Source organism: Arachis stenosperma, chromosome 3, assembly GCF_014773155.1.
Source record: "Arachis stenosperma cultivar V10309 chromosome 3, arast.V10309.gnm1.PFL2, whole genome shotgun sequence".
In the NCBI taxonomy this organism is placed as follows: Eukaryota; Viridiplantae; Streptophyta; class Magnoliopsida; order Fabales; family Fabaceae; genus Arachis; species Arachis stenosperma.
Window position 1 is genome coordinate 93,931,253 of NC_080379.1, and position 12,719 is coordinate 93,943,971.

General features: G+C 42.1%; 1 protein-coding gene across 1 annotated transcript; it reads left to right on the top strand.

Annotated features, from left to right (window-relative positions):
- The first annotated feature begins 6,143 nt into the window (after positions 1-6,143).
- On the top strand, positions 6,144-6,891 carry LOC130966403 (uncharacterized). The gene is made up of 3 exons (XM_057891201.1): positions 6,144-6,455; positions 6,538-6,673; positions 6,716-6,891. Exons 1-3 carry the CDS (start codon positions 6,144-6,146, stop codon positions 6,889-6,891), a joined length of 624 nt encoding a protein of 207 aa, XP_057747184.1.
- The last annotated feature ends 5,828 nt before the right edge of the window (positions 6,892-12,719 follow it).

Consider the following 12,719-nt stretch of genomic DNA (forward strand, 5'->3'; position numbering starts at 1 on the left):
GTTCAAATTAATGTGAGAAGTTATAAAGCAACTCTGAAAAGGCTCAAAAAGCCAAAATAAAAGAGGTTACAAAAATAACTTAAAAGGCCGACCAACAACAAAGTCGGACCCAACAAAGGGAAATACTCGACTGCCCCCCCCCCCCCCCCCCCCGAAGTCCGAGAAAAGGCCCGGGTCCAAGAAAAAGCCCGGATCCGAGAAGAAGCCTTAAAACGGCGAAAACAAAGATTTCGAAAACGCTTACTAAAAGGTTGCTATACAAAAACAACTAAAAAGTACAAGCGAAGAAACGAAATCAAAGAGAAGTACAAAACAAAGTTTCAAAAAGCGCTAGCTAAAAGGTTGTTATCCAAAAACAACTAAAAAGCATAAAGCGGAACTAAAAGTCAAAACGCAAACAAACACCACATAATAAGCTAAAAAGTTACTACAAGTAGCTAATAGCAAAAAGGTGTTCAAAGCATTTAACAGGAGCCATCCAAAAAAGAGCCCACAGGCCGGGCAAAAAACCAAAGACAAAAGGATTACAGGGAATCAAGATCCTTTCCGGACTCCACGTCGGTAGAAGGCTGCGGAGGAAGAACCATAGAAATCGGGACAGCCTTAACAGCACCGTCATCTCGGTTTAAAACCTCCACACCAGATTCCTCCTCGGCCAAAGGTAAAGTCGGGTTCGCAACCGGAACTTTGGGGTCAGACACCGGAACCTCATCCTCGTTGGGAGCAGGAACAATCTTTCCCTCCACGACAACATTATCCGTACTGAATAAACTCAGATCCAGGTCAGGAGCAAGAACCCGGACCTGAGCTTTCAAATTTTCAAACATAGCATCCATACCCTTAGCCACGTGTCCTTCTAACTCGTAAAAATCATCCTGAGCGGATTGCAACCTCTCCTTTGTCTCCACAAGCTCGGCATATGTTCGAGTATAACTCTCCTTCGCCGCCTTCGCCATCTCCTCAGATGCATTCGCTGCCGCCACAGCCGCGGTAGCTTTAGCTTTCTCCTTCTCCAAAGATGCCTCCAGCTCAGAAATCCTAGCAGCCTTCAGTTCACTAATCCTCTTGAACTCAGATTGAGCCTTCTCAAGTCGGGAACTGGTCGCACCAATGGGGGATTTCCTGAACTCCCGGGCAATAGCGGCATGAAGACTAGCCATCCGGACACAGCTCCGCGCCATATACTGAAAATGGTGCTCCATAGACACATCATCAGTAGAAATAAAAGTCTGAGGGAGAATATGCTGTTCAACCCAACCAAGAGCATCAAAATCCTTATCATTAAAACCCGCAAGCTCTTGAGAGGTCTTCTGCTTCTTGGGAGTAGGACCCGAGGACGAAGGAGGGGAAGAGTTACCGGGTCCAGAGGTCGGAGGATCCTGATTTATAGGTCGAAACTGGGGAGTCGGAATAGTCTTCGACCGAGTAGCGACACCCACAGTAGTCTTCTTCGGAGAAGATCGGGCAGAAGCCTCCCCAGCCTCGATATTTCGAGCAGCCACGGACTTCTTCGTCCGACGAAGATACTTCATGGAATCCGCCTGAGAAGACATCTCTGCAAAAATAAAAGAAAAGGATCACCAAGACAGAAATTCCACCAAAACAAAAACAAGCAAAGCCAAAATACCAAAAGGATAATCTCGGAAGGGTCGGGAACTACCTAACTCGGAACGGAGAAGGCTTGGATCCCCCAACATTTTCTTCGTGTCCAAGTGAGGTGCCCGACCCCATAAACTGCTTACCACACCCACAAAAGCCTGCTCCACCTCATCTAGACTCTCAAAGGTATACTTAGTAGACACTACTTTCTCCTGCCAACAAAGAGGAAAAGAAGGCTCCCCACTCTCATCTAAAAAGAAAGGTCGGACATCTCCAGTAGCCCGGACCTTGAAATAGAAGTTCTTAAAATCATGAAAGGACTCATCATACAGGGTGCAAAACTTCCTTCCCTGGTTAGCCCTAAAAGAAACCCAAGATACCTTCCCTCCACCCGACCCTGGCTTTGTCAACACAAACAAGTAGGAAAAAAGAGAAATAGAGGGAGCAACGCCCAAGAACTGACACAAAAGTTGAAACAGCTTTAAAAACGCCCAAGAATTTGGATGGAGCTGCGTAGGAGCAAGATTACAAGACCACAATACCTCAGACTCCAGATCGGTAAAAGGAAGTCGGACGCCCAGCTTAGAGAAAAAACAGTCATAAGCATAAAGAAAAGCTTCTCGGAACTATCTAGGGGCGGGAAGCATACTCTCTCCTCGGAATCCGGGGCAACTAGTTCATAATCCCTCTCAGACTCTCTATTTTCACATATGCTACAATGCCTACGGAACCTAACTAAGTACTCAGAATCGACCACGGTAGGAACTCTTAGAGGAAGAGGGTCTACCCAATCAAGACCACATGGAATTTTAGTCGACATCGCTTGAAGAACCTTTCGAGACATAAAAATTCTTACCTACAAAGAAGAATACAACAGCAGACAAAAAATCACATAAAGAAGACAACGAAAACCCATTCAGCAAAGCAAGAAGAAAAGTGGGGCAACACAGAACAAAAACACCAGAGAACAAAAAAGAGCCCCCCCATATAAAAACAACAGCAATTGCGGCACCTCTTTTGGGGCAACCCAGGCATAAAGAAAACAGAAATAAACAAGAGCCACACAAAGAACAGAAGCATATGATCACGAGAAAAGAGAAACATGGGAACAAACCTGGAAAAAGAAACGAAAACGAAAAGCTCCGAAGCAAGGAGAACGAAACGACGGCACAGAGGAAACCCCGGAAAGACACACAGAAAGATTCTGGAAAGCAGAACAAAAGAGAAAGAAGAAGCGGCGCTCGTAAAAGCATAAGAAAAACAAACGCAGAAAGGAGGAAAGGAGCAAATAAATAAAGCCTTCACAGAGCCCGAACGGAAATCGAGGAAAAACGGTAAAATGCAATAAATGCAGGAAACGGCCATTTTTGAATTTTGAAAAACAGACTACTATGCCCGAGCACGACCTCCCAAAAAAAAGGACGAACTCGGGCAGGGGCACTGTTCATACCCTGACCGGGGTCCTCCAACTCGGCAAATTCGTAAGAGGTCCGACCTTGTCCTAAAAGCTCACACCTAAAGGTCGGACCTCGGACAAAGAGCAAGGAAGGCCCATCAAAAGGAACGCAGCCCAAACCTAAAGGCCGAAAAGGCCTAGAATAGGCGGTTCCACAAAGATAGAGATAAAACTCCCAAAGATAAGATAAGATAAGAATATCTTATCCGGGGAAGATCACTGCCAACCACTATAAATACACTGGAGCACCCAGGTATGGCATTCATTCCAAATCTACACATATCTGCTTGGACCCATGCTAACTTAAGCATCGGAGTGTCATTGCAGGTACAACCACCAACAATTCTGCATATCAAGCTCGGGTCACTGAACCCCTCTACCTCGGGCCTTTCCAGACGACCGAGCTGCACGTTTCAGGCAAACCCTCGGAACAGGTGGTTTTTGTCTTGTGAATTAATGGGGATGATGATGATGAGCTTGTGATATTGAGGCTGGATGATGAGATTGATTATGTGATTGTGATATACTTTGTTTTCCGTCATAGGGGCTGTGGCAGTCTCCCACCTATATTCAGATGTGAGGGCTGTAGCAGTCTCTCGCTCACGTGACATGCATTATTTTGGTAAGTTGCCATGCACCCCGAGCAAGGGCTGTGGCAGTCTCCTACTTGTCGAGGTACCGGTGTTGGCGTAGGGGCTGGGACATTCTCCTGCCTATGTTGAGATGTGATAGTTGAAGCTATGCTTTTCACTCACATTTCTCTCGGGTTACAAGGTGATAGGGAAATAACCTACATAATCATGTGGCATCCAGAGGAAGGTGGTATGATACTCTCCCTCGGAACATTTTCCTCTGAAAGGAGAAGGTGGTAGGGCACTCATCCATCGGAATTATTCCTCCTGAGTATGCAGAATAGAAAGACTAATCCATGTTGTTGCTGTCTGGATTTTGTGTCGGGGGTGGCTTTATAACCGACAAGTTATATCACGAGTGACGCGTGAGCATCTATCCTATTTTTTCCTAGTGAATTTGCATTTTAATTGTTAAGTTTAATCACAATTTAAATAATTTTTAGCCACTATGAATGGTACTTTGAGTGTATGCAATTTTGTTTATTTCAGGTAGCATTTGGATGGATTCTACAGAGTTTTATAGAAGAAGAGAAAGAAAGTGGATGATGTTGTCAACCCTAACCTCCTTGCACTCTAACGAACATAACTTACGCTACAGAGGTCCAATTGATGTGATTCTAGTAACATTAGAAAGCTAACTTCTAGAGCTTTCCAACGATATATAATAGTTTATACTTCTTATTTGGAATCACTACCTTGGTGGCGCCAAACTTTGGATTTTTCAAGTTTGGCACCATGATCATATAATCTTCCAAAGCATTCGGTCAAAGTGAAGCCAAACTTGGAATTTTCCAAGTCTGGCACCACACTCACCCACCTCCAAGAAGTGCATAGCGTTAACTTGAAGCCAAACTTGAGAGGTTTCAAGTTTGGTGCCAATGCTGAAGAACCCCAGGAATCGCAAGGCGCTGAAGTGAAGTCAAACTTGGAGTTTTCCAAGTTTGGCTCCATGATCACCATAATCCAAGATTTCATTCGGGCTACGTGGCACCAAACTTGGGATTCTCCAAGTTTGGCGCCGCGAATAATCCTAAGGTGGTCCCCATTCGCTCAATTGAAGCTGCACGAAGACTTTATTTTATTTTGATTTAAACTTTATTTTATTTACAAATAGGAAAAGATATTATTTAGTTTTAGAAAATATATTTTATATTAATTAGGATTAGATATAAAAAGGAAAAGATTCATCCCTTTGGGCTCATCTTTTCTCTTCTACCTCATTCCATAATTTACAGTTTTACAGAATCCTAGTTTCCTCTTTGAACCATGAGCAACTAAACCTCCACTGTTAAGGTTAGGAGCTCTGTCTATTGTATGGATTGATACTATTATTTTTCTATTTTAATTCATGTACTAAATTCTATTTCAAGAATTGTTTTCATTCTTTATCTTATGAATCTAGGTGGAACGGAAGTATAACCCTTATTCTAATTGAGTTCTTGTATAACTTGGAAAAGCTCTTTACTTGAACAACAGCTTGAAAACATATTTTCCTAAATCACTAATTATCTGGTCTTAACAAGATACGTGACATATAATCCTCTTATATTTGGATAATTAGAATTTTTGTGGCATATAACTAAAATTGAACTTCACCCTCTAATTGGAATTAAGTGACCAATAAATTGGTGGTTGATGAAGGTTAGAGGAGACTAAAAAGGTCTAAGGAATTATGGTTTAGTCACATATAGTTGCCATGAATTGAATCCTGCATGATTAAAATAGTTAGTAAGAAAAGTCAATCTGGAACTTGTTTACTGCTTGCTTTTCTGATTTTCTGAATTACTGTTTGATGCATTTGAACTCTCAACACTCTTTCCTGTTTGTCAAACTAAGTAAATTAATCAACCATTATTGCTTAGTCCATCAATCCTTGTGGGATCGACCCTCATTCACTTGAGGTACTACTTGGTACGACCTGGTGCACTTGTCGGTTAGTTTGTGGGTTATAAATTCTGTACCAACGAGCCATAGGACAGGCATTCATCATTTGTATCTTCTATATGCTTGCTTGGTTTGATTACTTGAGTTATGCCTATTTGAATAATATGCCTAAATGCTAGATGAATTACCTGCTATATATGTATATTACTTGTGTTTTACTTGCTTGCATTATTTGTGATTGTCTAGTGCTAAGGAGGTTAGGTAGGCAGTAGCGACGGGATCGCGTAGAGGGTAGGTTGGTGAAGGCTGTGGGATACAGCAATGTGATTGGCATACTGGAAGTTGGGTCATTACAATTTAGTATCAGAGTAGTTCGTTCCCAGTAGAGCCTGGGGAGTGGACTGACTATGCTTTATTGCATAGTCTGTTGTGTGTCTCATGCTTATAGGATATCTTGATGTTATGTATTGCATGATTGTCTCTGTGTTTTCATCTTGGGAATGTTCACACTTGACTTAAAGTGTTAAGACTGATCACATTAATAATGATTGTTTGGTGTGAACAAGACCATAATGGGTTCACGGAGACGAGGTGTACGGGAAGGAATTCCTAATATTAACTACAAGAGGGAACAGGAAACGTTTATGGCTACCATGAACAATGTGGCTGAAGCAGTGCGTGAGGCTGCGGTAGCAGCGGCTATGGCTGTTGAACGTCTTGGAGTGAGAAACGGGAATGAGAATGAACATGGAGAAGATAATGGGAATGATGAGAATAATTTGCGGCATCCTGAAAGACCTATGACCCTTGCGACCTTTCTAAAGGTTAAACCGCCTAAGTTCAAAGGTACACTCATTGCAATCGATGTTGATAATTGGTTTCAGGTATCGAACGATCACTGCTACATATATGCTGGAAGGAGAAGCTGCGTATTGGTGGCAGGGGATACAACGATTATTGCAATAGGATGAAGGCAATATTCCTTTGGACACTTTTAACGATGAATTTTATAAGAAGTATTTTCTGAGGGCAGCTCGTGACACTAAGGAAATGGAACTTATGCAATTGAAACAGGGTAACACAACTGTTGCAGAATATGCCCGTAAATTTAATGACTTATGCCATTTCTCCAAGGTCTGTTAAGGGAATCCTGTTGACTTCGAAGAATGGAAGTGCTTGAAGTTTGAAGAGGGCCTTCGTGAGGATCTGATGAGTTCGGTAGTTCCATTGGAGATTCAAAATTTTGCTAAGCTGGTTAATAAGTGTAAGTTAGTGGAAGAATGTGCTAAGAAGGTAACTGCATCTAAAGCAAGTCGTTAAAGATTTCCATTAAGGAACAACAGCAGTTATAATTGGCAACCGCGAAGGACAAATATCAAGACACCTAGTGTGCCACAGCGAAGAAACCCACAAACTGGTAACGTTCCTGTTTACCTTACAGGTGGAAATGAAAGTAGACTGGTGGGCAGAATTGTGATCATCAATGGCGCCATCAACATGATACGCTCAATTACAATCTCAACTCTTCATCACAACTTCGCACAACTAACCAGCAAGTGCACTGGGTCGTCCAAGTAATAAACCTTACGCGAGTAAGGGTCGATCCCACGGAGATTGTTGGTATGAAGCAAGCTATGGTCATCTTGTAAATCTCAGTCAGGCGGATTCAAATGGTTATGGAGGATTAATGATTAAAAGATGAATAAAACATAAAATAAAGATAGAGATACTTATGTAATTCATTGGTGAGAATTTCAGATAAGCGTATGGAGATGCTTTGTCCCTTCCGTCTCTCTGCTTTCCTACTGTCTTCATCTAATCCTTCTTACTCCTTTCCATGGCAAGCTGTATGTTGGGCATCACCGTTGTCAATGGCTACAGTCCCGTCCTCTCAGTGAAAATGTTTAACGCGCTCTGTCACAGCACGGCTAATCAGCTGTCGGTTCTCGATCATGTCGGAATAGAATCCATTGATTCTTTTGCGTCTGTCACTAACGCCCCACAATCGCGAGTTTGAAACTTGTCACAGTCATTCAATCCTTGAATCCTACTCAGAATACCACAGACAAGGTTTAGACCTTCCGGATTCTCTTGAATGCCGCCATCAATTCTAGCTTATACCACGAAGATTCTGATTAAGGGATCCAAGAGATATCCACTCAATCTAAGGTAGAACAGAGGTGGTTGTCAGGCACATGTTCATAGGTGAGAATGATGATGAGTGTCACGGATCATCACATTCATCAAGTTGAGGAACAAGTGATATCTTAGAACAAGAATAAGCCAAATTGAATAGAGGAACAATAGTAATTGCATTAATACTCGAGGTACAGCAGAGCTCCACACCTTAATCTATGGTGTGTAGAAACTCCACCGTTGAAAATACATAAGCACAAGGTCTAGGCATGGCCGTGAGGCCAGCCCCCAAAACGTGATCTAAGATAGCATAAGACTGATCAAAGATAAAAATACAATAGCAAAAGGTCCTATTTGTAGAGAACTAGTAGCTTAGGGTTTACAAAGATGAGTAAATGACATAAAAATCCACTTCCGGTCCCACTTGGTGTGTGCTTGGGCTGAGCATTGAAGCTTTCATGTGTAGAGACTTTTCTTGGAGTTAAACGCCAGCTTTTGTGCCAGTTTGGACGTTTAACTCCCATTCTTGTGCCAGTTCCGGCGTTAAACACTAGAATTCTTGAGCTGACTTGGAACGCCTGTTTGGGCCATCAAATCTCGGGCAAAGTATGGACTATTATACATTGCTGGAAAGCCCAGGATGTATACTTTCCAACGCCATTAAGAGCGCGCCAAGTGGGCTTCTGTAGCTCTAGAAAATCCACTTCGAGTGCAGGGAGGTCAGAATCCAACAGCATCTGCAATCCTTTTCAGCCTCTGAATCAGATTTTTGCTCAGGTCCCTCAATTTCAGCCAAAAAATACCGGAAATCACAGAAAAACACACAAACTCATAGTAAAGTCCAGAAAAGTGAATTTTAACTAAAAACTAATAAAAATATAATAAAAACTAACTAAAACGTACTAAAAACAATGCCAAAAAGCGTATAAATTATCCGCTCATCACAACACCAAACTTAAATTGTTGCTTGTCCCCAAGCAACTAAAAATCAAATAAGATAAAAAGAAGAGAATATTCAATGAATTCCAAAAACATCTATGAAGATCAGTATTAATTAGATGAGCGGGGCTTTTAGCTTTTTGCCTCTGAACAGTTTTGGCATCTCACTCTATCCTTTGAAATTCATAATGATTGGCTTCTATAGGAACTCAGAATCCAGATAGTGTTATTGATTCTCCTAGTTAAGTATGATGATTTTTGAACACAGCTACTTTATGAGTCTTGGCCGTGGCCCAAAGCACTCTGTCTTCCAGTATTACCACCGGATATATACATGCCACAAACACAAAACTGGGTGAACCTTTTCAGATTGTGACTCAGCTTTGCTAGAGTCCCCAATTAGAGGTGTCCAGGGTTCTTAAGCACACTCTTTTTGCCTTGGATCACAACTTTATATATATATATATATATATATATATTTGTATTCACTGCCTTTTCTTGCTTCAAGAATCATTTTTATGATTTTTCAGATCCTCAGTAACATGTCTCCTTTTTTCATCATTTTTTCAAGAGCCAACATTCATGAACAACAAATTCAAAAGACATATGCATTGTTCAAGCATACATTCAGAAGTCAAAGTATTGCCACCACATCAAAATAATTAATCTGTTATAAAATTCAAAATTCATGCAATTCTTCTCTTTTTTTTTAATTAAGAACATTTTTCATTTAAGAAAGGTGATGGATTCATAGGACATTCATAACTTTAAGGCATAGACACTAAGACACTAATGATCATAAGACATAAACATAGATAAACATAAGCATAAAAATTTGAAAAAAAAAAGAACAAGGAGATTAAAGAATGGGTCCACCTTAGTGATGGCGGCTTGTTCTTCCTCTTGAAGATCTTATGGGGTGCTTGAGCTCCTTAATGTCTCTTCCTTGCCTTTGTTGCTCCTCTCTCATGATTCTTTGATCTTCTCTAATTTCATGGAGGAAGATGGAATGTTCTTGGTGCTCCACCCTTAGTTGTCCCATGTTGGAACTCAATTCTCCTAGGGAGGTGTTGATTTGCTCCCAATAGTTTTATGGAGGAAAGTGCATCCCTTGAGGCATCTCATGGATTTCATGATGAGTGGGATCTCTTGTTTGCTCCATCCTTTTTCTTGTTGATGGGCTTGTCCTCATCAATGAGGATGTCTCCCTCTATCTTAACTCCAACTGAATTACAGAGGTGACAAATGAGATGAGGGAAGGCTAACCTTGCCAAGGTAGAGGACTTATCTGCCACCTTATAAAGTTCTTGGGATATAACCTCATAAACTTCTATTTCCTCTCCAATCATGATGCTATGAATCATGATAGCCCGGTCTATAGTAACTTTGGACCGGTTGCTAGTGGGAATGATTGAGCGTTGGATAAACTCTAACCATCCCCTAGCCACGGGCTTGAGGTCATGCCTTCTCAGTTGAACCGGCTTCCCTCTTGAATCTATCTTCCATTGAGCGCCCTCTTCACAAATGTCTATGAGGACTTGGTCCAACCTTTGATCAAAGTTGACCCTTCTAGTGTAAGGGTGTTCATCTCCTTTACATCATGGGCAAGTTGAATGCCAACCTTACATTTTCCGAACTAAAATCTAAGCATTTCCCCCGAACCATTGTAAGCCAATTCTTTGGGTCCGGGTTCACACTTTGATCATGGTTCTTGGTGATCTATGCATTGGCATAGAACTCTTGAACCATTAAGATTCCGACTTATTGAATGGGGTTGGTAAGAACGTCCCAACCTCTTCTTTGGATCTCATGTCGGATCTCCAGATATTCACTCTTTTTGAGTTTGAAAGGGACCTCGGGGATCACCTTCTTCATGGCCACAACTTCATAGAAGTGGTCTTGATACACCCTTGAGATGAATCTCTCCATCTCCCATGACTCGGAGGTGGAAGCTTTTGCCTTCCCTTTCCTCTTTCTAGAGGTTTCTCCGGCCTTAGGTGCCATAAATTGTTATGGAAAAACAAAAATCATTGCTTTTACCACACCAAACTTAGAAGGTTTGCTCGTCCTCGAGCAAAAGAAGAAAGAAGAGAGTAGAAGAAAAAGAAATAGAGGAGATGGAGGGGGCTTTGTGTTTCGGCTAAGGGGGAAGAAGTAGTGTTTAGGTTGTGTGGAAATGAAGGGGTGAAGATGGGTTTAGATAGGGGTGGAGAGAGGGGTTGGATTCGGTCATGTATGGGTGGGTTTGGGAGGGCAAGTGGTTTGAATTTGAATGGTAAGGTAGGTGGGATTTTATAAAGGATGGATGTGAGTAGTGAAGAGAATAGTAGGATTTGATAGGTGAGGGGTTTTTGGGGAAGAGGTGTTGAGGTGATTGGTGAATGGGTGAAGAAGAGAGAGAGTGGTGGGGTAAGTGGGGATCCTGTGGGGTCCACAGATCCTCAGGTGTCAAGGATAATTCATCCCTGCACCAAGTGGCGAGCAAAAATGCTCCTTCTGCCAATCCTGGCATTAAACACTGGGCTGGTGCCCATTTCTGGTGTTTAACGCAAGCTTGGTGCCCATTCTGGCGTTAAACGCCAGTCTGGTGCCCCTTTCTGGCGTTAAACGCCCAGAATGGTGCCAGACTGGGCGTTAAATGCCCATTTGCTGTTTTCACTAGCGTTTAAACGCCAGCAAGTTTTCCTCCAGGGTGTGCTATTTTTCTTTCTATTTTTCATTCTGTTTTTGCTTTTTCAATTGATTTTGTGACTTCACATGATCATCAACCTACAAAAAAACATAAAATAACAATGGAAAATAGATAAATATAACATTGGGTTGCCTCCCAACAAGCGCTTCTTTAATGTTAATAGCTTGACAGTGGGCTCTCATGGAGCCTCACAGATACTCAGAGCAATGTTGGAACCTCCCAACACCAAACTTAGAGTTTGAATGTGGGGGTTCAATACCAAACTTAGAAGTTGGTTGTGGCCTCCCAACACCAAACTTAGAGTTTGACCGTGGGGGCTCTGTTTGACTCTGTTTTGAGGGAAGCTCTTCATGCTTCCTCTCCATGGTTACAGAGGGGTATCCTTGAGCCTTAAACACAAAGGATTCTTCATTCACTTGAATGATCAATTCTCCTCTGTCCACATCAATCACAGTCTTTGCTGTGGCTAGGAAAGGTCTACCAAGGATGATGGATTCATCCATGCACTTCCCAGTCTCTAGGACTATGGAATCATCAGGGATGTAATGGTCTTCAACCTTTACCAGAACATCCTCTACAAGTCCATAAGCTTGTTTTCTTGAATTGTCTGCCATCTCTAGTGAGATTCTTACAGCTTGTACCTCAAAGATTCCTAGCTTCTCCATTACAGAGAAAGGCATGAGGTTTATGCTTGACCCTAGGTCACACAGAGCCTTCTCAAAGGTCATGGTGCCTATGGTACAAGGTATTGAGAACTTCCCAGGGTTCTGTCTCTTTTGAGGTAATCTCTGCCTGGTCAAGTCATCCAGTTCTTTGGTGAGCAAAGGGGGTTTATCCTCTCAAGTCTCATTACCAAATAACTTGTCATTTAGCTTCATGATTGCTCCAAGGTACTTAGCAACTTGCTCTTCAGTGACATCTTCGTCCTCTTCAGAGGAAGAATACTCATCAGAGCTCTTGAATGGCAAAAGTAAATCCAATGGAATCTCTATGGTCTCAGTGTGAGCCTCAGATTCTCATGGTTCCTCATTAGGGAACTCATTGGAGGCCAGTGGACGTCCATTGAGGTCTTCCTCAGTGGCGTTCACTGCCTCTTTCTCCTCTCCAAATTCGGCCATGTTGATGGCCTTACGCTCTCCTTTTGGATTCTCTTCTGTATTGTTTGGAAGAGTACTAGGAGGGAGTTCAGTAACTTTCTTACTCAGCTGACCCACTTGTGCCTCCAAGTTTTTAATGGAGGACCTTGTTTCAGTCATGAAACTTTGAGTGGTTTTGATTAGATCAGAGACCATGGTTGCTAAGTCAGAGTGGCTCTGCTTAGAATTCTCTATCTGTTACTGAGAAGATGATGGAAAAGGCTTGCCATTGCCAAACCTGTTTC

What these genes read in the sequence shown, in the direction of transcription:
- LOC130966403 (XM_057891201.1), top strand. Translation starts at nt 6,144, where the DNA reads ATGGGTTCACGGAGACGAGGTGTACGGGAAGGAATTCCTAATATTAAC. An exon ending in ATGTTGATAATTGGTTTCAG is followed by an intron (nt 6,456 to 6,537) that starts GTATCGAACGAT and finishes TTATTGCAATAG; the next exon opens with GATGAAGGCAATATTCCTTT. An exon ending in AACTGTTGCAGAATATGCCC is followed by an intron (nt 6,674 to 6,715) that starts GTAAATTTAATG and finishes AGGTCTGTTAAG; the next exon opens with GGAATCCTGTTGACTTCGAA.